A 27,231-nucleotide genomic window follows, 5' to 3' on the forward strand; every position below is an offset into this window, starting at 1 on the left:
CATCATAGTTTTTTTTTCATTACAGTTAAATATTATTAAAAACAGCATAAACACATAAGTACTTTTTGTAAAGAATATAGCACCACCAAATTATTTCATTTTAGTTAAAACATTTTTTAAAATTGCACTTCAAAATTATGATTGCAGCTAAAACCATCTCATACAGGGGTACTTTCTATAAACTAGTTGACACATACTTCCTATAGTGTTTTTCATTAAAAAAAGTTATCCTGGGCAAAATACATGTAGAAAAATATCCAGCGTCAGAATGAATCAATCCCACAAACAGTTCTTTGAATGTAAACACAACAAAATAGCAGAATGGGCGATTTGTAATGAACATCTGGCCTTCTAACTTAGTATAGTATTCGCGGGCTTTCTTTAGGCCCAGATTCGTGCACGAGATACACATTCCAAAAAGGGGAAATCGGGTCCGGGTCCAACTGTCATGTGTCTGCAATGGTTTTGGACACAACAATGATTCATACAGTTTGTTTATATACTTCTTCTCTGTAGCTGCAATTATCTCTCCAAACCTGGAAGCAGTGATCTGCCATTGTCTCTCCTTGTGTCAGATTGCGCTCTTTCCTTGTTATAACTTGCTATGCTCAGTGTCCTTCGCTGTTTGTTCCTCAACCTGAAATATTCATATCCCATTAAAGCATGGTAGATGGTTACAGCATTAAATAGTTAACATACAGTATTATATTTCTATGATGTCACACATCACCTAGTTAGATAATTCTTTCTCATATTTGGGCCTGATTCTTAATATTAGACCTCTGTTTTCACTTACATCATTCCCTCTATCCATGCATTATTGTTTTCATGGCACTTGGCAATAGTTGTTGTCCATCACAGCCGCCTGTAAGTCAGCTTTAGGGCAGGCATAACTGGTGGCTACATCATTCTTTGCCGCTGATGTGAAGTGACGGGTAAGATTCCTGAAGTAATCATTTTATCCTGCTCTTGAAGTTGGCTGTCCTGGGGGTCCTGAAATCGACAGTTTCAGGCTTTGCCCCCAATATATGGACCTTCTTTGGGTAACCTTATAAAGAAAATAAATAAGTACATGTACTAAGTATAAAAAATCTTCGTCTTTCGTGCTACTAAAACAAAATATGAGCGTAGGCCTACTCGTACCTACAGTAGTCTACATGTACATAACATGTCAGATTTGACACACACACCTCGACTAATGTTCGATTTTTTTTCAAGGAAAATAGTTAGCATTCGTGTTTTTCAAGCACTAAATGAAAAGAAAACACATACCTTTCAGTCAATTCACAATTTCATCCAGATGTTATGGCACCACATTCAAGTAAATTGCGTTTGAGTTGGTTCACTGTCAGCGACGCATGCACACGCTCCATGTTAAACTTTGGTGTAAAGCCGTGAGCGAGATTCTGCGAGATTTAAGAAGGACTGCTTTCACCCCCACGCCATCTAGCGGCAGACCCTTAAAGCGGGTATTCCCCATTGGACAAGAGCAATAGTAGTATCCGGCTCGGTCCATACACGTGCCCGCGTTCTCACAGGGATTGCTGGCACATTCATTGATGTCTGGAATGCGATTTGCAAAAGTTCACACATTGAAGTAAAAAGAATACGTGTGTAAATGCAAAACACACCGCCTGTAAAACTTGTTTGCTGGATTCTTTTAAGACGAAAATCAATTTGGTTCTGAAAGAAGTCATCGTACCTGTCTCACAGATGTCTCCTATAAAACCAGTTGGACACGAACAGTTGTAGTGTCCGGGTTTGTCCATACACGTTCCCCCGTTTTCACAGGGATTGCTGGTACATTCATTGATGTCTGGAATGTGATGCGCAAGGTTTTTCACAGATGGCAATTTGAGTAATAGATGTACCCATATTACACAATGATATTTGAAGTTAACTTCCTGTAAAAATCTGCTTGATCAAAAGCACAACCTTTCAAGACGTACATGCATATATTTTTAAATCGGCAGTGTACCTATTTCGCAGTTGGTTCCATTAAAACCGGTTGGGCACGAGCAATTGTAGTACCCAATTTTGTCCTCACAAGTTCCCCCATTCTGGCAGGGATTACTGTTACACTCGTTGATATCTGAAATGAAATCCACTAGCTATCGTAACGGCAATCTTTCCATACGTTACCGTAAATAAAATATTTTTGAGAAATTTTTGTGAAATTTAATATCGGTAAAAAAAATCATGAACGCCGTATGTGGACATTTCAAAGTTCTTTTTCATAATGCATTGCTATGAAGATCTGAAATTGTACATTTTCTGTGTAATTTTCACAGCACAAAAACAAATCTTTCCGATTTTTCAGCCTCCGCGGAATGACGTCGGAACAGTGCAAGCTGGCCTTTACAACGCGCGACTGAATGACGTTTTTCCGCGCAGAGTACCCCTTTCTCTTTTACACCGCCTTTCAACAGGCGTAATCTCGTTCGTCTTTCTTCGCGACTGAACAACGTTTTTCCGCAGGGGTCTTGCCTTGGTATTATGTGACGGTCGTTATTGGATTGTGACTGATATTTAAGAACATGAGATTTCAATGGAACTAAAAGATTTATATTGTTAATTCCTTTCAAAATTCCATTTTATTATCTTAGGTGCGCTACATATATATACTGTCGAAAGTCGTGATCATCCCGATCATAAGAATATCTCTCCTGAGGAAGCTTCCCCCGAGGGCTTATCATATTTTGTTATTCATCATTTCATTTCTCTTTGCTGATTTATCCCTAAAAGTTGTATTTGATCTATCAAATCCAGTCCAATTCACAGTCGTCTCAAAAACCATTTTAAATTAATACAGATTGCTTAGAAGCGATATCAAAGTCTATATTTAAAGCATGATCATTATTTCCATAAGATTGCAATGAATTATAATGAATAAGACTTGGTCAAAGGCCATGCTGTTTGATTATTAAAAGTTTGGCCGCGGCCTTGGATATGCAACTCTGGTTGCAGCAACATAACTGACTACCATTTAACTTGTCGCTTGTACTATGGAAATTGTTAATCACACTTGCGTTTACAATCTGGATTTTATAGGATACGTTTTGTGTGTGTCTCCGGAGTAAGAATCATTTCACTGAAATCATGATACACAGTCAGTGCATTTTTAATTTTTTATTTTTTCAATTAATAAGGTGTATTAATAAAGATTCCTTAGTCGATCGCGATTTAGACTGCGGCAGTTTAAATAGATCTTAAGTTTATTACACCGATGGACGTAGTGCTTATGCATTGAATCAGCGTGTGTAGTGGTGCAACCAATATTTAATTAATAAGGGAGTTGGAAGAACCAGCGGGTGACCGTTAAACGTTCTAATATTTAATCAACACTGAGCGGAGAACAAACAAAAAAGTAATAAAGATGTTTCACTCTATGCGCTGGTGGCCGGGAAATTTCAACAAAGCCCGACTAACAACAATGTACGTCACGGTCACCTTCATTATTTCATCTAGCTAAAAGACGAAAACAAAAATACTTTAATACCAATGTTGACTGGAGATGCATTAGAATTTTTTTTGATGAATAAGTATTGCCCCACAACTGATCGTAGTACATCCCACGATAAGATTTCGCTCGATAGACCATGTCTAGAACCATAAGTAAACCATTAGTTCTAAACTAGCTGTCATAAAAAACCTTGCTTGAAAAACTGAATAACTTTAAGACCATTGTTATTTTGCAAGGTTAAGCAGCGATAAATGTGTTGATATATAGCAAACATTATCAGTATGATGTGCCGTAACACGTATATAACAGGAGTACTTTTCTATTGATGATGATATCTTGCTCATAGTGGGTGACGAAGATCTAGAGAAGGGGGTGGTTAAACCACGTACAGTGAAGAATCACTGCACATTAAACGGTTTCTGCTAATGAAAATGTATCATATCGCAATATACTGATTTCTTCAAAGAAATTCATTTTCACATGAAAATAAGTAAATCGCCGCAAGTCAAAAACGGCTATTTTGTTTATAAGTTCTGGGCTTTGACAGAGAAGGACAGGCCTGCTTTAGATGACAGCCGGATTCGGTTGTATTTGTATGGGGATTGCTACCAGTAAGTAACACAGTTTTCACATGAAGTACCATTGAAACACGATGGTCAAGAGATGACTCATAAGCTGAGGTCAGTATAACAAGCAGCATGGTGGCCAATAAGCTATTTAATCTATCATGTAGCCTCTCTCCAACCGCGGTGATGAAGGCTTAAACCAAATGTTTTGGTTTCTCACTTCTTTGTTTAAGCACATTTCCCCCCCCCCCTCTTTTTTCAGGACTCTACAGCTGATGAAGGTCACTTGTTGACCGAAAAGCGCTTTCTGCAACCAGTCCAACCCCCCTTTTTTTTCATTTCCCCACCCGCACTGTGTGTATCTCGTACAGTCGGCCCTTCAGGTCAAATAAATACAGAGGCGAGAGACCTCTCTCACATCATACTGAAGTGAAACAACAGCCGATAATATTGAATACGGCAATAAATAGTTATCTAACATAATTCGAATCAGAATTATAAGACGGACACGTTCTATCACCGTTTTCATCTCTTCACAAACACGTGATTACGCATCTTAGGGACTTCAATCTAAACTCTAACGTCCCAAAAACAATCTCAAAGCTTTTAACCAGGGGCGCTGTCAAAACACACGTCCCCAGGGGCCCAGTCCTGGATCGTGTTATTTTGATAAGAGTTAGTTTAACTAAGACATGAGCCGACCACCCCTAAACAACGAATATTAAATCGCAACTGCAAAGGGGAGGATGTGGTGTGGTGTGAAGATAGCCACAGAGACAGAGTACAAAGTATATGTACAGGAAAAACGAGAGGATGAAGACAGTAAGTGGTTTTATTCCTTTTGTTATTTTCATAATATTCATTTATTTTTATTTTTAATAATTGATTATCAATGTGTTGATAAATTACCAAGTCTTTGATTTTATTACATTCTCCATGTCTGTTGTAATGGTAGGCTACATGCATTCTTGTAATTCTCAATCCTGATACTTTCTCTGAATTTTTTTAGTCAGACATGCTGTTCCCTTTACCCAGTTATGTTTAATACGTTATTACACATTATATTTTGATATCATTTCGTTATATCTTCACAGAAACCGCACTGGAAAAAGGAAAGGGCGATGGCAGCACTGAACAAGGGGAAGTCGTTGAAAGGGGCAATGGCAGAAATATCTGACGCGGGGGTGTGCCAGGCTAAAGAAGTGCTCAAATTGATGTGTGGAAAATAAATTACACGCAAGGGCGATTTGATGTGTGGAAAATAATTTACACGCAAGGACGATTAGAGTCCAAAGTTGTAGATTAGATAATATAACAGTATTCAACATGAAAAATATTAATATATCTCCTTTACGGTGATTGATTTTTACTTACTGTTTTTATATATATTGTTATTACAACGAGATCAGTACTTCTTATATTTGAACATATATTTGTATATTTATTTTGCTGTGATCCCAAGTAAACTGATATGTTTAAATTCAGGCCCAGTCTTGAAAGTCCCCTCCTCTTGGGGAGGGGAATGACCACAGTACGCGGGAAGCTAAATCATCAATACACAAATTACAGTGTATTATTATCTCACTGATAGTAGGCTTTTTAAAAATATCCTGAAAATCACGTATCACCGGGTATAATGTCTTCGTTTCACGAAGGGCTGAGAATAAACAATTGCATTCACAAGTCGCGTGAATGGGGTGCTTCACGAATCACGCTAAATAAGATGAACGTTTCACACACCTCAAGAAATAAATAGCTGTATTTTCTACAGATTTATTCTGAAAGTAAATTTTTCTGTTAGAATTTGAGCAGCATTTATTTGATTTTGATTAAATGCTTTAAGTTAGTCGGATATTTCAGGTACATAATGTGTTGCGTTTCTCTTATTATTAATTTTCCCGTATTTTTAATGTTATTTTATTTCTTTAGCCTACGCATTTTGTAGGGGTTTTGGTGACAATATTACATCTTTCCTTGGAAGCTAGGCTTCATCGCCTTACTCAATGTGAACAAAAATACCTAATGAGTGTAATTTTTAAAACGGAGTCGGGCAATTAGGGCACACATAATTGGCATGTTATTTAACGAGCGGCCACTCTCTGCAAATACATTAAGTCGATGGATAAGTAGTAGTCGTTTCCGTTTTCATCATATGTTTACCAGATGTCGATAAATAATGGAAAAAGCCTGACTATTTATGAATCTGTAACTCTCTATAATTGTACTTTTGCTTAGATTTTGTTCTGGAAAGTCGTTTTTAAATGTGGTTCGTATTTATTTGCGTAATTATTTTACTAGGTAAATTTAAAATTATTTTTAATGGTATTCGCTATTGTTTAGGGTGTGCGTATAATGAGTGTACAAAATAGTAGATTAGTATAAGATTACTTTCCACTTGTGAAATATAGTAGCTATGTTGCGCTTTATAAACATAATTCCCACTGCATTGTAATGGTTATTGTTGTTTTTTTGCAATAAATTATTATAAATGAAAACTCACAAGCCTTCCTCTCATTAAATGAAATGCTGCATTAATTTGAAACATTATCGGTGCTATAAGTAATTGAAATAACTATAAACGTCCATATTTGATTAGATAAGGGAAGTAGAGACTTACCTAAAATTGCCTTTATTTGATCGTAAAAGGGTTATAATGACGTACCTCATATCGCATTTACTTCATCGGAAAAGGGTTATAAAGACGTGTCAAAAATGGCCTATATTTGATCGGAAAGGAGAAGTAAAAAGGTTGTTTTTAGTCGCCTATACTTGATCGGAAAGACGTAGTAAAAGTGCAACTACAATTTTAAGCTTAGGCATAAAAGGGTAGTAAACCCGTAGACCCTGACCTTTCCGGTAGAGCTTTACACCGTTGAAAAGGCTTGTAAAGAGAATATTCAGATCCATTTCCTGAAGAGTAAAAGAGCTGAAAATTGACTTTTTGTGCTGTGTTTATCAATAACTTGTGCTTTATTCTGCAAACCCTTCGTCATCTAAATATGTTAGCAATTAAATTGGTTACTTGTCTAACTGTGTCTGTCCTACCTGTCTAACCAGTCTACGTTGAACTTAAAATCCTGTCTGAGTTATGCTTATGTATGCTTAAGTTAACCTTGGCCGCAGTCACAATTGATTAAAAGACACTTCTCTTAAAAATGGGACAATTGGTGCGCCTACCAAGAAACATATAATGTTTTTATCATTTGCGGAATATCCATATTTCCACGCAATGTTACTATTCATCACATTACTAATAGTCTAAAGCTACGGCTATGAGGAGAATTCCCGATTGGAACTAGCCACTGAACTTGTATTCACTTGAAAACCACACTACAATTAAGCTTACCTGTTTCACAGTGGGTTCCATTAAAACCGATTGGGCACAAGCAATCGTAGTATCCAGTTTTGTCCACACACGTTCCCCGATTCTGGCAGGGGTTGCTGATACACTCTTTGATGTCTGTAATGAAAAGCAACAAATGGTACAATTGGTGCGCCTACCAAGTAACATATTATGTATTAACCAACTGCAGGTTATCCATATTTCTTCGCACTGTTGCTATTCTTCACATTAATGATGGTTTAAAGCCACGGCCATCAGAGGAGGATTCCCGGTTGCAAGTAGCCACTGAACTTGTATTCACTCTACAACATACTACATTCAGCTTACCTGTTTCACAGTGGGTTCCATTAAAACCGATTGGGCACAAGCAATCGTAGTATTCAGTTTTGTCCACACACGTTCCCCCATTCTGACAGGGGTTGCTGATGCACTCGTTGATATCTGTAATGAAAAGCAACAAAATTAGCAATTAAATGACCTACACGGTAACCACAAAAGCTACATTAGAGAAACTTCTGTAAAAAATCACAAAGGCATCATTTCAAAGTTACTTTCTAAATTGCATTACTCTGAAGCTGTGAAATTGTACACCTTTATATTATTTACCCAGTAAATGTACAAACCTCTTTTGACATCTGAAGATGCTGGCAATTATTGGTAACATGCATGATGATGTGTTTTTTCCTGTCTAACTACATGTAGTCTATGTTGAATTTAAAATCGTGTCTGAGCGCAGTTTTGGTGACGTTTACCTGTTTCACAATTGTCTCCTGTAAATCCAGTTGGACACGAACAATTGTAGTGCCCGGCTGTGTTTATACACGTTCCACCATTCTGACATGGGCTGATTAAACATTCGTTAACGTCTGGAATGTGGTTAGGTTTGTATATTTGAACAGGACTGAGTGAAGTTTTATTCAATTTACTTTTTTTAATTTCTCAAAATATGTCATACCAAAAGGCACAGCAGCAACAGTAGTTAACAGAAATTAATTCTTAGATAATTGGTGCGAGTACTGAGTTACATTTTAGGTATTTACCTTTTGCAGATGGTTTGTTTTAACACTGAATTAAAACTGAGGATGACTAACACATAAAGAAACTTATAGTGAATGCAGGAAAACGATATTTCAAGTACATTATGTCACTATTCATCAAAACCGGAAAGGGACGTTGCGAATTCGGTCATTAGAAGAAAATTCCCGATTGGAACTAGCCACCGAACTTGTATTCGCTTGACAACCACACTACAATTAAGCTTACCTGTTTCACAGTGGGTTCCATTAAAACCGATTGGACACAAGCAATCGTAGTATCCCGTTTTGTCCACACACGTTCCCCCATTCTGGCAGGGACTGCTGATACACTCGTTGATGTCTGAAATAAAGCAATCAAATTAGAATTTTTAATGACTTACACCGTGACCACAATAACTACATTTCAGACATTATGATTAGCTACATTAAAATGTCTGTTTAAATCATTATAACGTCGTAAATAGACATTTCAAAGTTACTATTAAAACTGCATTACGACGAAGCTGTGAAATTCTACATCTTTAGGAAAGTTACCCTTAGTCTGAGCGCAGTTTTGCTTACGTTTACCTGTTTCACAGTTGTCTCCTGTAAATCCAGTTGGACAAGAACAATTGTAGTACCCGACTGTGTTTATACACGTTCCACCGTTCTGACATGGGTTGGTTAAACACTCGTTAACGTCTGGAATGTGGTAAATTTTGTATATGTGAACAGGAAAGAGCCAGTGTTAAGAAATTTTCAATTTCCTATTTCTCTTTCAAAATATGTCAACCCAACAAGGACAGCAGCCACAATTAATTAAAAGACACTTCGCTTCCTAACTAATTTACAAAAAAAGACATTATTGTTGCGCCTACAAAGTGACGTAGTCACTCGTATTAGGTACTAAATCGTATTAGGTAACTAATACAATCGTATTAGGTACTAAACTTTTGCAGATTGTGCGTTCATATAGGGTCTATGTACATGTACTCAGTAGTAAGTGTATCTACATTTCCAGGTAATGTTACTATTCATATAGTTGAAATGGTTTAAAGCTGCAGCCATCAGAGGAAAATTCCCGATTGCATCTGGCCTTCGGAGTTGTATTCATGATCACTTGGGAGCCAGACTGGATTTAAGATTACCTGTTTCACAGTGTGTTCCGTTAAAACTGGTCGGGCACGAGCAATCGTAGTATCCAGTTTTGTCCACACACGTTCCCCCATTCTGGCAGGGATTGCTGATACACTCGTTGATATCTGACATAAAAGGAATCGAATAAGCAATCAAAGGACTTGTTGTGGGTTTTGGAGAATATGCCTGTCAATGCACGCGAAGTAACTATACATGTAGGTATCTTGAATTTTCACAACAATTTAAGTATTCCCTGAGGAAAAAACTATTTTATCACGAATCATTGTTCGGACAGTTCTTGCACTTGGATTGGATATGTGTCGTCATTTTTTTTAAATATTGTAATTCTAAAATGTAATTCCAGACATTGCAACCGCCATAGTTTCAGTCGGAAATATCAACCTCAGATACTTCTAATTGAGCATTTTTTCCTTTTAAAATTGGGGAAAATCATTAGCTTTGCAGAATATTTTGAGATAACAGTATGAATTTGGGACATGTCCAAAGTCGTACAGTTCAGATACTGTTCCTTGGGGGGAAAAGCAATTTTCTCTTACAAACGAATCATTGCTCAATCCGTCTCTGCACATGGATTCGATGTTTTTGTTTTATAAATTAAATTATATAGTTCTAGAACGCCATGCATATTTCAGAATGATTTAGCGACATTGATGCTCTGATTTGCGGGCGGGTGTTTATAGTTTTAAGGCCTGATTTGTGAAAGGTAAGTAGCTCGGCAAGACATATCTACATAAAAAGGCGAATGCTGGGAAAAATTAGTTCTTCCAAGAAGCCTGTATTTTTGTATCGAATAGGTCTTATTTCACATATTTTTTTTCTGAAAAAAATTTAAAAATAGTAGTTTAAACGGCCCGATGGGTCTTCAAGGACATACAAATTGTGAACAGGTTGAGTTTTGATTTGTTGCTTCATCTACATCTGTATGTTAAGCAGTACCTGTTTCACATCTTGTACCAGTAGTTCCAACAGCACAGGTGCACTCAAACCTATTGTAAAAGTTATTACACGCTCCCCCATTCTGACACGGGTTGCTTACACATTCATCATTATCTGAAAGAAATACAATATTTTCTAATAAAACGTCCAACTTCAGACGCAAAGAAAAGAGCTTAACACGCAGAAAAATAAATATAATAATTTACTAAAAGATTAAATACAATTTTATCTTCATCAATATGTCAAAAGTGTTAATGTGTGGGGTAACTATCTCTTTGTAAAACTGGATCAATATAAAAGTAATTAATTTATGTTAATTAAAAATCATTCTGACTCACGATTTCGCTGTTTCCATATAGAATGTGCAATTGCGAAATTCAAGGCAATACATTTTGATTGAAAACAATTCTCTGAGTTTTCCTTTTATGTTAACGTACCATTTGCCCTTAATGAAATGCATTTTGATGGACTGGGTCGTCTGGCCGAGTCGACTGCTTCACAGCACAAAATGCTCTCGCCAGTCTGGTCGCTAGATGGCGTCCACGTCACGTTAAGGTACTTGACCGCTGCTCTACCGAGGTCGTCTGGTTCCATAGAGCTTTTTAGCAAGCCAGCAGGAGAGACCAGATTGATACTGGTTATGCTGAAAATAACTAATGCTTTGAAAACGCGCCAAATAAAACTTATATCGAAGATGAATAATAAACATAAAATTGCTCAGAGAAGTGTAATTGATACTTACTTCAATAGCAAACAGCAATCACATACAAATTATAACATAGAATATTTTCCTGGATCTTTATTTCTTTGACGGTTTTGAATAGGGTTTCTAAAAAAAATTATGTTTTGCTAAATTAAGAATAAGCCTTGTAAAAAATAAAGGTCTAACGCACGTTGCTTATCTTCCCGGATAAAAGATCACAAACTAATAAAAGTATATATTTACCTGTATGTAGCATAAAGTATATCAGCGTATTACACTTTCGTTTGAAGGATAAAGAAATATTTTATACTACATGGGGATAAAACCTCAGAACTTAAGTGCTTACGGGGCAGAAACATGTTTGGTCTCGGCATACACTTTTCCATTGAAAGTCCCGTTCTGAGCGATGGAAACAGTTTCATTGGAGTCAACACCGCACTGCAGAATTGACGGAACATCAGAACAGTCACCAAGGTCAGGAGTCGTGATAAGAAACTAGAAAATTATAGTTTAAAACAGCAGAGTTTTATTATCAAAATAGCACATCTAAAATTGACCTAATTAACACCGCTACTGGTATGATAGCTCACAGACAAAAATGTCTCCTTGTTATAGCTTATCAAAACAATGCCTATAAAGAGTTCTTTGTGACTGATTTCCGAGCAAAGTGAATCTAAAAACATTTTTAAAAAATGTATTTGGGCCAACATGAAAAGTTTGGCAGATAAAAATGCCGAACAATTGAAGTGGTACCTGTAAGGGAATGGAACTCAGTTTGTCCCTAGGTGTTTTGTTGACGCCTCCCTGAACTATTGTCGTCTGAGGAAAGTCCTCAACAGTCAACGCCACAGCATACCAACCTCCGTCTCTGTAACTGTTCGACGTGGACACCATGGGGATTGTGAGGGTACATGTCTCCTGGAAGACGAAAGGAATAAACATTAGCAAACGATCACAATCAAAGAATAAATCTTTGCCCGGTGTCGTTGAACGCAGTTCTCTAAGTGGAACATGGGGATCGTACAGAAGCATGGCTCTTGAAAATCAAGATTAGTTTGTCGCACTTAAGTTCACAAACAGGTTTCTTCAATCATAAAGAAAGGTATGCAACAAGCTGTTAAGAATGTACCCTTGTGATTGCTGAATTACAATGACGCAATTGACACGTATCCTAAGCACATTCACGACACATGTAATACGGTAATGAAAGTTGACGTCATTGGGTGACTCAGGATACCCCAACCTCGACGGTCTAAAAACAGGCTAAAAGCAATCTGATATTGCTACCGGTTTTACTGAGCCCAGTTGTGGACATGAAGTTTACTTTGTGACAGTATTCTGTATCACATTATTACCAACATTTTGCAATTGAACAATTATAACACGATAGGCGTACCTGATCTAATCTGGCGTTCGGTAGCAAACGGCAAACGCTGGCACACTCGTCGGTACCCGTCGCCCAGCGGCAGCGGACCGCGTCCCCGTCTGGATCTTGCACAGGAATCTGGAGCTGGAATTTGCAGCCGAACATGGCCCTGAAAGTCGGGCACAATTATATATTCAATAATAGAGTGAAAGTAGCAAGTAGCCCGTGTCCATGCAAGTAAACACACATACGACAATAAATAAATCTATTTCCTGTAAGACGCGCTTGATTATAGAATTATTGCAATTTCCTGCAAGATCTCCGACTCCCAAATTTACAATTTTGCAAAATGCTAAAATATTGGTGTTGTTTTTGCTCTGAGCGTTCCGAACTTTGATTCAGAATATTTAGTTGCAAGGGCTTGCAGAAAAAATCGTCCTGTTTTAACTTATTAACTATTTAACATGCGAAATATATAAAAAAAACCTACAAACTGAGTTTACAGGTTGTACCTCTAAAGTCAGGTAGCTAAGTAATAAATGATATAATGTGCGTTAGACTGAGCGCAGAGCTATCAAACTTGGCGCCATTATTTTTGGTCTTGCTGTCCACTTACCTATAAATGGCTTTACTTGCAGTTACAGGACTGTTGTTTGGATAACCACTGTCACTTCTGTTGCCGAAGTTGAGTACGGTTTGTAGTCGCCAACTCCCGCCAGAACCATAGTCTAAACTGCGCCAATTGCCACCAGTGAATCTATATGAATGGCAAAGAGACCAAATAACTACGGCTTCAATACAAAACTCGACTGAAGGTTATAACGTCAGTTATGGTACCGGCACTTCAAGCTGATATATTCTAACAAACTACATTTTACACGGGAAAAATTGGCTTATTTTGTATAAACTTCCAGAATTCTTCTAAATATTGCTGGAATGTTTTACTGATTACATCATCATTTAACTTCTCCTATATGGAAAAACATTAAAGCAAATGTTAAATAAATCAATTTATTTTTAATAGTGAAATATATAGATAGATAGATAGATATTTGGAGAGAACACTTTTGAGCTGTAAATGATTTCAAACTGCTATTGTTTTAAATAGTCCATGATGCTTTTTTAATGAATTGTTGTAATCTGACATATGTCTTATTTTTCATTTTGTTTATAACGTTTTATTATTAATGAACTGTTTCTTTGCTGCAATTAAACAAAACCTTACGTATGAAACAAACCGTAGATTATTTCATGAATGAAATCAACCGCCTCTTATTAGATGCAACAACCAAAAGAGCTTTTAACGACAACAAAAGTCCTGTTGCTCAAAAGTAATCCAATAAACTTTAAGAAGTATAGGACATTTTAAATGGCCCATATGTAGCAACTATTACATGATACTCAGAAGACTTCCTGCAAGAAAATCATACTTTTAAGCGGAAGACTTTCTGCGAAAAAATTATACCTATAAATCCCGTCATCTTTTCGAGCTCATTTCTGGCAATGTCTTAATTATGCTATACTGTATCGTATCGTACGTATTATATTATATTATATTATATTATATTATATTATATTATATTATATTATATTATATTATATTATATTATACTTGCACGTGCCACTGATACAAAATCATATCTCTTACATATCATTAAATAACCTGGACGTGATGTTAATCTCGTGGTACCTGCAAATTACCTACCCCACCACGTACTCTCCCTGATCAGGAAATATGTAGGAGAAACTATTAGCCCCTTGCTCCCAGTTTTCATCTACACTAATGTCAGTGACAACGTATTGATGGGCGGCTAAATTCTCAGTGGTTGCACAGCCAGTCAAACATTTCCAGTCGCCATTGCTAGAGTTCCCCAATGTACCAATGTTTGTTTCATTGCACCCAGTACCACAAGGACCAGTACCCAGCCTCCAGGCAGACTGCCACTGAAAGTTAACCTGGACACAAAATGTGGAAGAGCTGGTTTGAATTATAGAACCAAGAATATGTTTTACGGGATTTTGGTGCGAAAAGTATCTTAATGTAGCATACGGTTGGTTTTTCACTTACAAATGTCTTAAAAATAAAAACATGAGGAAATAGAATTGAACTACGATAAGTATAATAATAAGACCAAGAAATATGAACAGAAAAGCAAAATAATCAAAAAGATGTAAAATTGATGGGAGTCAGTTTCTTTCTATGCAGTTTGGATAACATTCGTCTAATGGATTTCTTCGTTACATTAAGTCCATTCAGTGCGAATATACATAGGGGTGACAAAAGTATTGCACCGTTTTGCTTAAAGGTAAACAACAGCTGTGTTTTAAGGTTATCAATTAGTATTTAATTGAAATCTGGTAAGTTGATTGGTTAGAACATGTACTACTGACTTACAGACCATTGCTTTGCCCTTACATAACACATGTTATTATGTCAGTATTTAAAAATATTTTGCTAGATAGCCACTTGATCCCAATATGGCTATCAATCTTCTGGACATAGACTGATAACGGTGATCTTCTGGGGGCTACCTTGGACAGGTCCTTTAGAAATTTTGGATTAGAGAGTTTCTGGTAAAAGGGCAATCCGTTGCCACTTGACTTCAGATCTCATTGCACAGGCTTTCAATGAGGTGTGCGTCTGGTGATTGGGCAAGCCAGTCCACCCTCTCGATGTCATACTGGTAAAGCCACTCTTGTACAGCCCTGACCTTATGGGGTGTGACGTTATCACCTTGGAGAGTGAATTGATGATTCTTATCCCAAAATATGGTTAAAGTGCTGGTCCAAAATGCCTAAGTAAAGGTAATGGTTCAGGCTTTCATACCATGCGTCAATCCCTGTTCACCTATTCAGTAGAAACCAATGCACCCCTAAACCATTATTGAAGTGAACTGTCTGGCAGATAAGCAGTGGATGATGTTCCCCATACACTTACTTGTCCACTCACTTTTGATAAAAGTGAATATGGTCTCATCAGAAAATGAAAATGGCGTTAGTTCTTACCTTCCCTGCATGCAATGGTTCATGTCATTTTTCTTTGTTAAACTACCAAGGCGCTAAACGGTTTTCTCCTGGCAACCCCACTGTGAATTCCTGCAGCATGAAGCTTTATTTGAACAGTTATTTTGCTAAGCCCAACCTGTAAATTACGCTGCCACTCCAAACGTACATGTAATTCGGTGCACGGCTCAAATCTCCTACGCCATGACAGCATAAGAAGACACCTGTTGTCTCTGGAACTAATCTTCTTCGGGTGACCACTTCGTGGTGACTTATGCGCATCACTAGTGACGTCTATCCTTCTAGCAAACCCTATATACCGTCTGACCAGACACACAATATTTATTTGGGGGACAATAATACCCCTCTTAGAAAAATTCAGTTATTGATATCAAAAGCCGGTAAACTACCCCCTACACACATACACACACACGTGTACGATTAAGTCTCATTCTTGCCATAAAGTTTTGTTGTTTTTTTATTGTTTGGGTCGAAATTGAATATTTTATTGATGTAAAGAATTCAAGTGTCTTACCTTGTTGTATTCAGTAAGGGACGGCTTCCAACTTATTGTTGATCCACAAAAGTGGCTTCCTTAAAATATTATGTTTAACAGTAAATTCTTCCGTAAATGAAAATTGAGGCTAATATGTCATCAGAAATATTTATTTTGTGACGGATTCATATAATAATAATAATAATAATAATAATAATAATAATAATGATGATGATGATGATAACAGCCTTGGAATATACCTACCCTGTACATATTCTAACAGGAAAGCACAAATAACTGCCAATCCCAATTCTTCGAAACACATCCCAGGACGGTCCGCTTGACTATAACCAAGTCACATTTAACAACATAAACTATATGCCTTGCGTTTAGTATACTGTAGAAAACGCTTCGTCACTTGAAAAAATAAGCCTCGAAATGAAAAAGTAAACGCAGTCGCAACTCAAGCGCGCGCTTAAAGGGATAACAACTCTTCGTATGAGATTCATATTTTACAATAAATACATTGTAAACTACTCATAGAAAAATTCAAAATTCTATTATATTACCAAATCGGCGGTTATCGCAATTATTCTGGAATTTGTGTTTGCTTCGAACCACGGGATCTCCATAGACGATTACCTGAGATAATTACAATAAAAAAGGAACTAACTTAAAATGTCGGACAGGATTCATTTACCACTGTTGGTATGGGAAAATTTTCGTTTACCTCAGGAAAAAAATTTGGCCAAAATGAACATTCGGATTTTAAATAAGCCTTGGTTAAATCACCTGTATTGCTTGTACTGTTAAGGCTGACTTGAGTGTGCGAGTGTAACGTATTGATTTCTGTTTAGGTTACCCCTCAGTTCATTTTAAGGCTACATATTCTTGTCAAGTAACCAAATATATTTCTTTAATTTCCTTAGTTTATTCTTCGTGATATTCAACTTTGTGAGAGTCAAAAGATACCTTTGTTATCGCGTTAGAGGGATTTCTGTTTACCTTGCAGCCTATATAAACTTACACAACGTTAACTTATCCCCAGACTAGCTGATTATATATTATTTCACAAAACATCTCCTGCCTCTTTATGGTTTAGGAATATTTTATTCGTCAGTATACAAGCACTTAACCAGATAATCGGATTAAGTAGAAAGCGTTCCAGATAGTGATGAATTCTTTACGTACCAAATTTCCCACGTACTGGTAACTTGAATCAACTCAATCTACAAAGTACCTACAGTTAAATATTCTTAGACAATGACAAACATATGAAAGCTTATATGAAGAGGATAATAAGAAAGTACAATTAAATCGATCATTGTATTTTTCAGTCTCACGTATTCCCACATATGAGGTTTTTTGTATTGTTCAAGTAATGAAACAGAGTGTGGCCTTCTCTTTGACTGGTTACATATGATTTTTTCAGTTTGCTTATATGTTAAGCAAACAAATCGCTTGTACATGTATAACATCATCATAACCGCACGGGGACAGTAAGGGTGTTACGTTATATCTCGTTATTAATCCTGGCTTGTGCCCTGAATTATATTTATTACGTTAATATACATGTCGGCCCCCCCAAATTGTATATTTGTACGTTTCCGTGGTAAAAGATGAAAAAAATCAAAACTAGCATCGGCTAAACGTTAGGATATTAAGCTGAGGTTTTTTCACTAGGAACTGACCCCAAGGAGCTAATCGTAGGACTCGGTCATACGGTATGTCCAGCTCAATATTATTACGTTCCAATACATGCATCTACATGTAGGCCCTACGTATATATCTGCTCAGTTAACTCCCGGGTATAGTACAGGTGCTGGTTTCCGAGTTAAAGAAAAGCTCTCGTTGCTCAGTAAATTTTTTCTCCTTGTGCCCATTCGATTCAGTTCTCATGTATATTATGACCACTCCGTCACATGCTTGAAAAACTATGCTTACAGTCAGTTACTTTGGGCCTATAGGTGATCGAGTCCTAGCTAGGTTTTAGCTCATTCACTTGATGTTCGTGGCACGAATACATAAAGAGCCTTACAAAAGAAAAGCTGAGTGGATGTCGTTATTAGTTTATTTTCATATCTTTATAAAGGGTGTTTTTAGTACAATGCCACACCGTTGATTTATCATCGTAATTGTGTATCGGTTTGTTCAGCTTTTATAAGGTTTTGGCCTTTTGAATTTTTTTCTTTTGTGTATTGCTTACATGTGACTTTCGTTCAAAGCTAGACCATAAAGCATTTGTCACCATGCAGTCACCCATGAATAGATACTGGGGGGGGGGGGGGGGGATCTGCGGTCCTGGCCACTAAACCACCTAACGGTCAGTGCATAACTACATCTACTCACACCAGTCTAGGGTCTTTCATGTAAATAATCATGGCGGGAATTTGGGGTTGCTAGTCATAATAGCATATAACAAAGCATGAAATCTTATAAGAGATTGAGTCACTCGAAACTTCTGATAAAAAAACCTGCGGAAAATTTTCACGTGGAGAATGCTAGTGATGCTTTTGTTAAGTATAAAAATTCCAAAGTTAAACATTTCATGTATCATTTTATATTTTCTGGCAAATATTCACCTGTGTAGTCTATTGAAAATGATCATAAGTTTAAAAGTTTCATTTTCTACACAAAATGAAAAAGCAGAAACAAAGCATTCGGTCACACCATGACCTTTCTCAGTGTCTGTTATTGTAAGTCTGAACAGTCCGGTACTCACCAACGCATCAGTAATTTTTATCAGTCCAAACACATGCGCTTTGCTTATTGAATTGTTTTTTATATTTTATTGGTGTCAAACACTTCAAATATCAGTATTTGTAATTGTGATGTTCTTATAAATCAAAACAATCTCTTGATTATAGCATCATACTGAATTAAAATTACATTGTGTGTAATTGTGTTACGACGTCTTTACTTGATGCGCCAATTAAACTCAATTTATGAAACTTATATTTAAAAGATCAATACAGTGATTGTGATAAAGCCTCATATGGCAAAATAAAAAACGTTTGAATACAACTACAGTACAAACATAAAAGTCCACGATAACTCTCATCCACATTCTTCAACGTATATATGTGTATTGAATTCTACACGGTTTACTTTAAAATCAGGAGTCAAATATAACTCTGACGACGTCATTGACTTTCAGGCGCGAAGAAGAAGCTCATCTGACTTAATGGAAGCAGCACCCATGTTTTTAGTATCGTCTGCTGCGCTGTCTTCATTTTCCGCAGCGACCGTGTTCTTTGTGCTTGTTTCATCCTCTTCAGAGACTTTGTACTTCTCTCCTGGGTTTTTCTGCTCCTCCTGCTGCTCGTCAAGTGGCCTTACCTTTCTATGAATATACCCATTCAGTTTTAATAATAGTAAATTACAATAGTACTATTCAAATAAATATCAAGAGACGGATATCCTTTAAATAAAAAAATAATAATGTCAGGTATTTTGAAAGGATTAATTATTTGGTTAAACAAGAGACAAGCTACATATGAAAAGAGCTACATGTATTTACCACTTTCAACTTCATATAAAACTGTATTAAATCAAAGTAATAGTCAAAATATGTAATGCACTGAAATAAATACCTTTTATTATTGTTACGCTTCCACAGAAAAAATATGAAACAGGGTATGAACACTAGCAACCCAAGGAGTCCGAGAAGTCCTAGCAGATCAGCAGTACTACCGCTTCCAGAACGATGGCTATTTGAATTGCCTAGATTATTGGAATTGACTGGAACCATAGAATATTAAAATTTATTTTCATATTGCCTTAATATGAAGCTGAGACATTTAATCAATAACTCTTGCTTTACTCTGCTGTACCTTCGACATCAAAAGATGTTGTCAATTTATTGGGTTACATGGGTACGTGTCTACCTGTCTAACAAGTCTAGGCTGAGTGCAGTTGTACTTATGTATGTTTAAGTATAACTAACGTGCCTGTTTCACAGTTGGATCCCGTAAATCCAAGCAATAACAGTTAACAGAAGTTAATTCTTAAATAAAAGGTGCTAGTACCAAGTTACATATTAGGTATTGATAATGAGAACTAAAAATCAAGGATCTGTCAAGTGTATTATGTCACTAATCATTGCAGTTATATCAAAACGGTATAAAGCTACGCTGCGCATTCGGCCTTTACAAGAGAATTCCCGACTGTACTGTAACTAGCCATTGAACATGTACACACTTGACAACCAGACTAGATTTAAGTTTACCTATATCACATTTGGTTCCATTAAAACCGGTTGGGCACAAGCAATCGTAGTGTCCAGTTTTATCTACACACGTTCCCCCATTCTGGCAGGGATTGCTGATACACTCATTGATGTCTGTAATGAAATCAAATTTGCAGTGAAGATAATTAATTAATATGCCTTGAATTACATTCATATTTTAAAAAACATTCTGTTAATGAAATGGTATGATAATGAGCCACATCACAGTTTATGGGAAAGGCTGCATTTTTGCTTTTTGAATGAATCGTTTGCCCAGAAAACATAAATACATGTAGAAAATCCTCTGGCTTTAATTTCCTGTGGCAGTGACATACATGTATAAATAATGAACTGGTCTACTATGTTAGATTCGTGTATATCTAATGATACCTGTTTCACATCTTTTACCGGTAGTTCCAACAGCACAAGTGCACTCAAACCTATTGTACAAGTTATTACATGCTCCCCCATTCTGACACGGGTTGCTTATACATTCATCATCATCTGGAAAAAACACACAATTTAAATTTTCTAATAACACGTGCGCGTTCAACTTAATATACAAAAAAAGAAGAAGAGAACTAAACAAGCAGATAAATTTTTGTAATAACTTACTTAAAGTTAAAAGACAATTTTATCTAAACCAATATATCAAAAATTTCAATGTGTCGGGTTAACCATCGCATGAGTCAATATAAGAGTCATTTATTTTTGTTACTGTAAAGTCATTGTGACTCAGAATTTCACTGTTTCTACTATATGGAATGTGCAATTTGTGAAATTCAAAACAATGAACTATGATCGAAAAATACACTGAGTTTACATCTTATGTTAATGTACCATTTGCCCTAAACGAGATCCAATTTAAAATTCACAATTTCACAAATTGTTTCACAAAATGACACATAAACCCTAGTTTTACGAAAAAGAAAAAACTGCACTAAGTTTCTCCACATCAGTATTAACCATTTGCCCTGAATGTGACGCATTTTGATGAACTGGGTCGTCTGGCCGAGTCGACTGCCTCACAGCACAATATGCTCTCGCCAGTCTGGTCGATAGATGGCGTCCACGTCACGTTAAGGTACTTGACCGCCGCTCTACCGAGGTCGTCTGATGCCAAAGGGCTTTTTAGCAAGCCAGCAGGAGAGACCAGATTGATACTGGTTATACTGAGAATAACAAAGACATCAAATAAATGAATGAATTAAGCCAAATAAACTGATATCGAAGGTTTTAACCTTATTAAAATAATTAACATAAAATTGCTCAGAGAGGCGTAACAGATATTTCAAAACTACCAAACATCGCATGCAATCGCATGCAAATTATAATATAGAACAGCTTTATGGAACTTATTTTTTTACGATTTTGGATAAGGTTTACAGGAAAATTAATGTTTTGCTATTTAAAAAATAAAGCTTGTAAAAAAATGACCTACAACACGTTGTTTGCCGTTAAATTTTACGGACCTCGGATTCCCGGATATAGTATCACAAGTTAATAATAGTATATATTTACCTCTATAAAGCATAAAGTATATCAGCGTATTACACTTTCCTTTGTAAGATAAATAAATATTTAATACTACATGGGAATAAATCCTCATGACATAACGTATTTGCTTACGGGGTAGAACTTATCTTGGCCTTCGCATACACTTTCCCATTGAAAGTCTCGTTCTGGGCAATAGAAACAGTTTTATCGGAGTCAACACCGCACTGCAGAATTGACGGGGCATCGGAACAGTTGCCAAGATCAGGGGTCGTGATAAGAAACTAGAAAAATATTCATAAAAAGCAGCAGAGTTCGATTATAAGAATTATGCATCTAAAATTGACCCATAACACCACTACATAAGTGTCTCTTTCTCATAGCTTATAAAATCAATGCCTACAAAGAGTTCTGTGTGACTGACTTTTGAGCAAAGCGATTCCCCAAACCTTTTTTATTTATTATCTGGGCCATCATGAAACGTCTGGCAGATAAAAATGCCTTAAATTTAAGTGGTACCTGTAAGGGAATGGAACTCAGTTTGTCGATAGATGTTTTGTTGACGCCTCCCTGTTCAATTGTCGTCTTCGGAAAGTCCTCGACAGTCAACGCCACAGCATACCAACCTCCGTCTCTGTACCCCTTCTCCGTGGACACCATGGGAATTGTGAGGGTGCATGTCTCCTGAAAGACGAAAGGAATAAACATAAGCAAACGAACATATACAAAAATATCTATGTCCGGTGTCGTTGAAATCAGTTCACTAAGTGAATCATGGAGTTTCTAAAGAAGTGTATAACTTGATAATCAAGGTTAGTTTGTCGCACATAAAGTTCCCAAACAGGTATCTTCAATCATCAAGTTGGGTAAACGACAAGCTATCAAGAATGTACCCGTGCGATTGCTAAATAACAATTAGGAAATTGCCACGTATCCTAAGCACATTCATTGATTCATAACCGACACTTGTAATTCGGTGACGAACAGTTACGTCACTTGTCGGTCCAGCTGAAATCGTGATGGTTTAATAACCCCTTTGGGTGACATCAGATATTCTGTTACCGGTGTAAGTGAGTGCTGTTGTGAACACGGCTTAAAATTGTGACACTATTCCGTATTACATGATTTATTGTGCAATTATAACAGGGGTACCTCATCTAAAGTGGCGTTCGGTAACAAATGACAAACACTGGCGCACTCGTCTGTGCCATTCGCCCAGCGACAGCGGACCGCGTCTCCGTCTGGATCTTGCACAGGGATCTGGAGCTGGAATTTGCAGCCGAACATGGCCCTGAAAGTGGTGAAATGATATACAAGCGTAGGAATATATTTTGACGCTACAAATGTTTTTTTTTTAATATAAGTAATGAATCAGGCGACTTTGAATTTCAATTACATGCCTTCTTTTCTAACGTATAGAAACTTTAGAATTTATCCCAAGGATTGCTTTAGAGCTGTAAACAGTTCCACAGTTCAAATATTGACATCGAAAAGAATAAAATATATTGACTGTTTTCGCTCTTTCATATAACCTCTTTTCACTTGTCGCAAGAGGCACTCAATTTCATGTAATAATTAACTTATGTAAATAACAACACCTTTAAATAAACCACTCATCTCAACAGCATAAAGATCTCAAAGATCGCCGATATATTGAATGACTTTTTGCTTCCAGTGACCAAGCTTTTCTGCTTACCTATAAATGCCTTTACTTGCAGTTACAGGACTGTTGTTTGGATGACCGGTGTCACTTCTGTTACCAAGGCTGAGTACGGTTTGTAGTCGCCAACTCCCGCCAGAACCATAGTCTAAACTGCGCCATGCGCCACCAGTGAACCTGAAGAAAATACAAAAATAATAAGTAAATAAAAAAATACACCTTTAATACAAAACTCAGTTGAAGGTTTCAATAAAATGTAGCTTACGGCACAGTACTTCAAGTTGAGAAATTTTCTGATAATTGTATATAAACTAAATAAATAGGGCCATAAATTTATGATTTTATTTAATTTTATCATAGCAGTACAGGGAATTTTTGAGATTTTGAAATATCAATTCACATATTATTGAAAAGAAAAAGCTTTTTTTTTCTATTGGACTATTAATTGTTACTCAGACTTACAAAGAAAATATTATAATACTCTAACCAACAACAAGCTGATCGGAATACCCCTGTTACATGCTTTCTCCTCCCCTAATCTGTCTATTTAGAATTTTCTCTGGACATACTACTTACCCCACAACGTACTCTCCCTGGTCAGGAAATGTGTAGGAGAAACTATTAGCCCCTTGCTCCCAGTATTCATATACGTTAACGTCAGTGACAACGTATTGATGGGCGGCTAAATTCTGAGTGAATCCACAGCCGGACAAACAGCTCCACTGGCCATTGCTGGAGCTCCCCAGGGTACCAATTTTTCTTTCACTACACCCTCTGCCACAGGGACCACGCCCCAGCGTCCAGGCAGACTGCCATTGAAAGTTAACCTGGACATGTAATGAAGAAGACAGGGTTGAAATTTAAAAATTAAACAGGATGTAATGCGGGGATTTAGTGAGAAATATTACAGTGCAACAAATTATTAGAATATAAACAAACAAAACAGTCGAAGTAGCTAATTAATGGAAAAAATGGCGACACAGTACTTTGGATAACACTTATTTTTTCTCTGTATTACAGTGAGCCCTTTCGATTCAGTTCTCATGTGTACTGTATTACGACCCCTCCATCACATGCTTATAAAACAAATTATGCTGAGTCAGTGACTTTGGGCCTATAGAAGGTCGAGTTTCTTATATTTAAGTCCATTTACTTGATGTTCGTGACACACATCCATAAAAAGCTTTATAAAAGAAAAGGTGAGTGATTGTCGTTATTAGTTTATTTTCATATCTATATAAAGGGTGTTTTTAGTAAAATGCTACATCATTGCTTTGTCATCGTATTTGTGTTTCGATTTGTTCAGCTTTTATAAGGTTTTGATCTTCATTTGGATTTTTCTCAGTAGTGTACTGATTAAATGTGACTTTCGTTCAAAGCTAGAACACAAATCAATCGTCACCAGACACCCATGAATATGGAAGGGGGGTTGATTTGCCTGACATTTATAAGAGGGTCCTGGCCACTATACCACCTATCGGTCAGTGAGTAACTACATCTACTCACAGGCCCGTAGCCAGCAATTTCAAAAGGGGGGTTCTTTTTCTGAAAAAGTGGACCTTTTTCTATAAAAACTTCATGTACCTAGATCGAATTTTACCCAGAGTGGACCTTTTCCCAGCAAAAAGGGCGGTTCTATCGACCCCCCCCCCCCCCCCCCGGCTACGGGCCTGACTCACATCAGTCTGATAAGGCCTAGGGCCTATACGTCCAGTTTGACCGTAAATTAACGATATGAAAGTTTTTCGGCTTGTTTGATAATTTTCATATTTACTATAAGAACCTTTTTATACCATACTGTTTTCACTCATTTCATGTACTTGTAACTTTTAAAACAACAATGAACACTGCATTTTAAATATTTATATATGTTCATTTCAACTGTTGGACATATTTTATATAACTTTATTTTAACACTTTTTGTATATTCAATATATATATATATATATATATATATATATATATATATATATATATATATATATATTACAAGGCGTACAGCATCAATTGTTGTAATTATTATTATTATTATTATAAGCATTGGTATCATTATTTCTTAATTTAATTAACGTGTAATCTAATTGTAGCTGATGTGGCGATTTGTTGTTGTAAAATTTAGTTTCAGATGCATTTAAGTTTTATCATGTTGATTCTTTTGAGCATAACCCCTTCGGTTACTGTTTGATGTGATAGGAAACACCGTCAATATTGAGGACGAGAGGATAAAATCAATATTTACACATCTTTACGATAACCTCTGGCAATCGTAGTCTCCGTTTTGACTGTTTCGTACTGGTGCTGTACTATGAAACAATCCACTTTGTAGAGCAACCACCATGTGCATATAGTTTTCTGTGTAATATGAAAATCCCCTTTCAAGTCAAAATAAAACGGACGACAAGAATGGAAATATATAAAATCTGATACATACCGTTTTATAATAGAATCACGGTGCAGAAAGCAATCTTAACGAAAAACTCTTTTGGGATTATTATTGATTTGAGATAAAAGTTGAAGAACAATTTCAATGTTAATAATTCACGTCCACCTTTTGGGAAGTGTCTTACCTTGCTGTAATTAGTAAGGGACGGCTTCCAACTTATTGTTGATCCACAAAAGTGATTTCCTTAAAATGTATATATTAAAAAGTTAGTTTTTTCGTAAATAAAGTACTATTCAATGTTAATTTACCACATCTATAAATTGCTCTTATTTTGGATTTTAATCCTGGATTATTGGATTACACGAATTTTTGTACAGAGCTACTTCACAGAACATTCTTTTATTCAATTTAGATTAAATGCATTATACCATATTCCGCCTTTAGCGACTTCCTGGATAAAGAATGTTCAGAAGTTAGTTTTTACGTAAATTAAGTTCATGTATTTGATGTTAGTTAACCGTACCATCAACAAAATATAGTCTATTACGGATTTATATACAAATTTATATTTGCACATGCATTTATATACGAATCTATAATAATAATAATAATAATATAAATAAAAGCAGTAGTAGCAGCACTAGTAGTTATAGTGAATCCATAATAGAAATGCCAGTCAAGTTGGCTTAAGTTTTCACCCATCTATCAAAAAGTAGTAAAATACTCCATACCTACCCCATACAGATTTCAACACGAACACACAGATAACAGCCAATCCCAATTCTTTGTACCTCATCGTGGGATGGTCTGCTTGAATAAAACCACTCACCTTTAAGTTACAAAGAATACATTTTACGGTTATCACAAATGTAAAAAACGTATAAGCATGAGTAAAACACGCCGATGTGTCGAAATTCAAAATGTACGTAGTCAAATACGCGAGCTTAGAGCATTATTTAGAAATGATATAACCATGCTTGAATTACATGTGACCTTCACACACGTGGTTGCTTTTTTTCTCAATACTTTACACCCAGGCTCATTAAATCCACACAACGGTCACATATCCCTAGACTACCAGTAGTTGAGTATGTTATATAGAACAAACCGATTCTCACCTCTTTCTGGTTGAGAAAAAAATAGTCAGAATACCTTATAATCGCGTAAAAAAGAAAATGTACCACACGTTCCAGATAGCGATAAATTTGTAACTGACAAATTCCCTACATGCCGATAACTTGAATAAACTCAAACTGAAGTTCTGTGGTAAGTTATCTGCCATTTCAGTGTACATCTTCTGAGATATTCGGGTCAAGGCATAAGGCTACTGATTTGAAAGCGAAGAATTTGGGAAAAACCGTAAAGTTTGATTTCAGACTTTATTCCATGTCGTTTTATTAATCTTCATTGTATCTT

At 36.4% G+C, this 27,231-nt stretch overlaps 1 protein-coding gene across 1 annotated transcript; it reads right to left on the reverse strand.

The window, feature by feature from the left end:
- Positions 1-1,348: 1,348 nt before the first annotated feature.
- LOC106168416 (uncharacterized) lies at positions 1,349-27,097 on the reverse strand. Its single transcript, XM_087008774.1, has 28 exons — positions 26,934-27,097; positions 26,551-26,625; positions 26,000-26,058; positions 24,009-24,259; positions 23,469-23,609; positions 22,925-23,063; positions 22,292-22,456; positions 21,908-22,056; positions 21,245-21,450; positions 20,669-20,782; positions 20,279-20,392; positions 16,090-16,148; positions 14,257-14,507; positions 13,168-13,308; positions 12,582-12,720; positions 11,939-12,103; positions 11,532-11,680; positions 10,920-11,125; positions 10,483-10,596; positions 9,537-9,650; positions 8,977-9,090; positions 8,636-8,749; positions 8,125-8,238; positions 7,700-7,813; positions 7,376-7,489; positions 1,979-2,092; positions 1,703-1,816; positions 1,349-1,563 (listed from the first exon to the last, which is right to left on the reverse strand). The coding sequence occupies exons 2-28, from the start codon at positions 26,609-26,611 to the stop codon at positions 1,349-1,351; spliced, it is 3,750 nt and encodes a 1,249-aa protein (XP_086864900.1). The 5' UTR covers positions 26,612-26,625; positions 26,934-27,097.
- Between the last annotated feature and the right edge of the window lie 134 nt (positions 27,098-27,231).

The sequence above is a fragment of the Lingula anatina genome, chromosome 3 (assembly GCF_051362555.1).
Source record: "Lingula anatina isolate TDL-2025a chromosome 3, LinAna3.0, whole genome shotgun sequence".
NCBI classification, from domain to species: Eukaryota; Metazoa; Brachiopoda; class Lingulata; order Lingulida; family Lingulidae; genus Lingula; species Lingula anatina.

Coding starts and splice junctions, on each gene's coding strand:
- LOC106168416 (XM_087008774.1), bottom strand. CDS start 26,611: ATGAGGTACAAAGAATTGGGATTGGCTGTTATCTGTGTGTTCGTGTTG. Junction 26,059..26,550: donor CGTGTTGAAATCTGTATGGG/GTAGGTATGGAG, acceptor ATACATTTTAAG/GAAATCACTTTTGTGGATCA. Junction 22,457..22,924: donor CGAACGCCACTTTAGATGAG/GTACCCCTGTTA, acceptor TTCGTCTTTCAG/GAGACATGCACCCTCACAAT.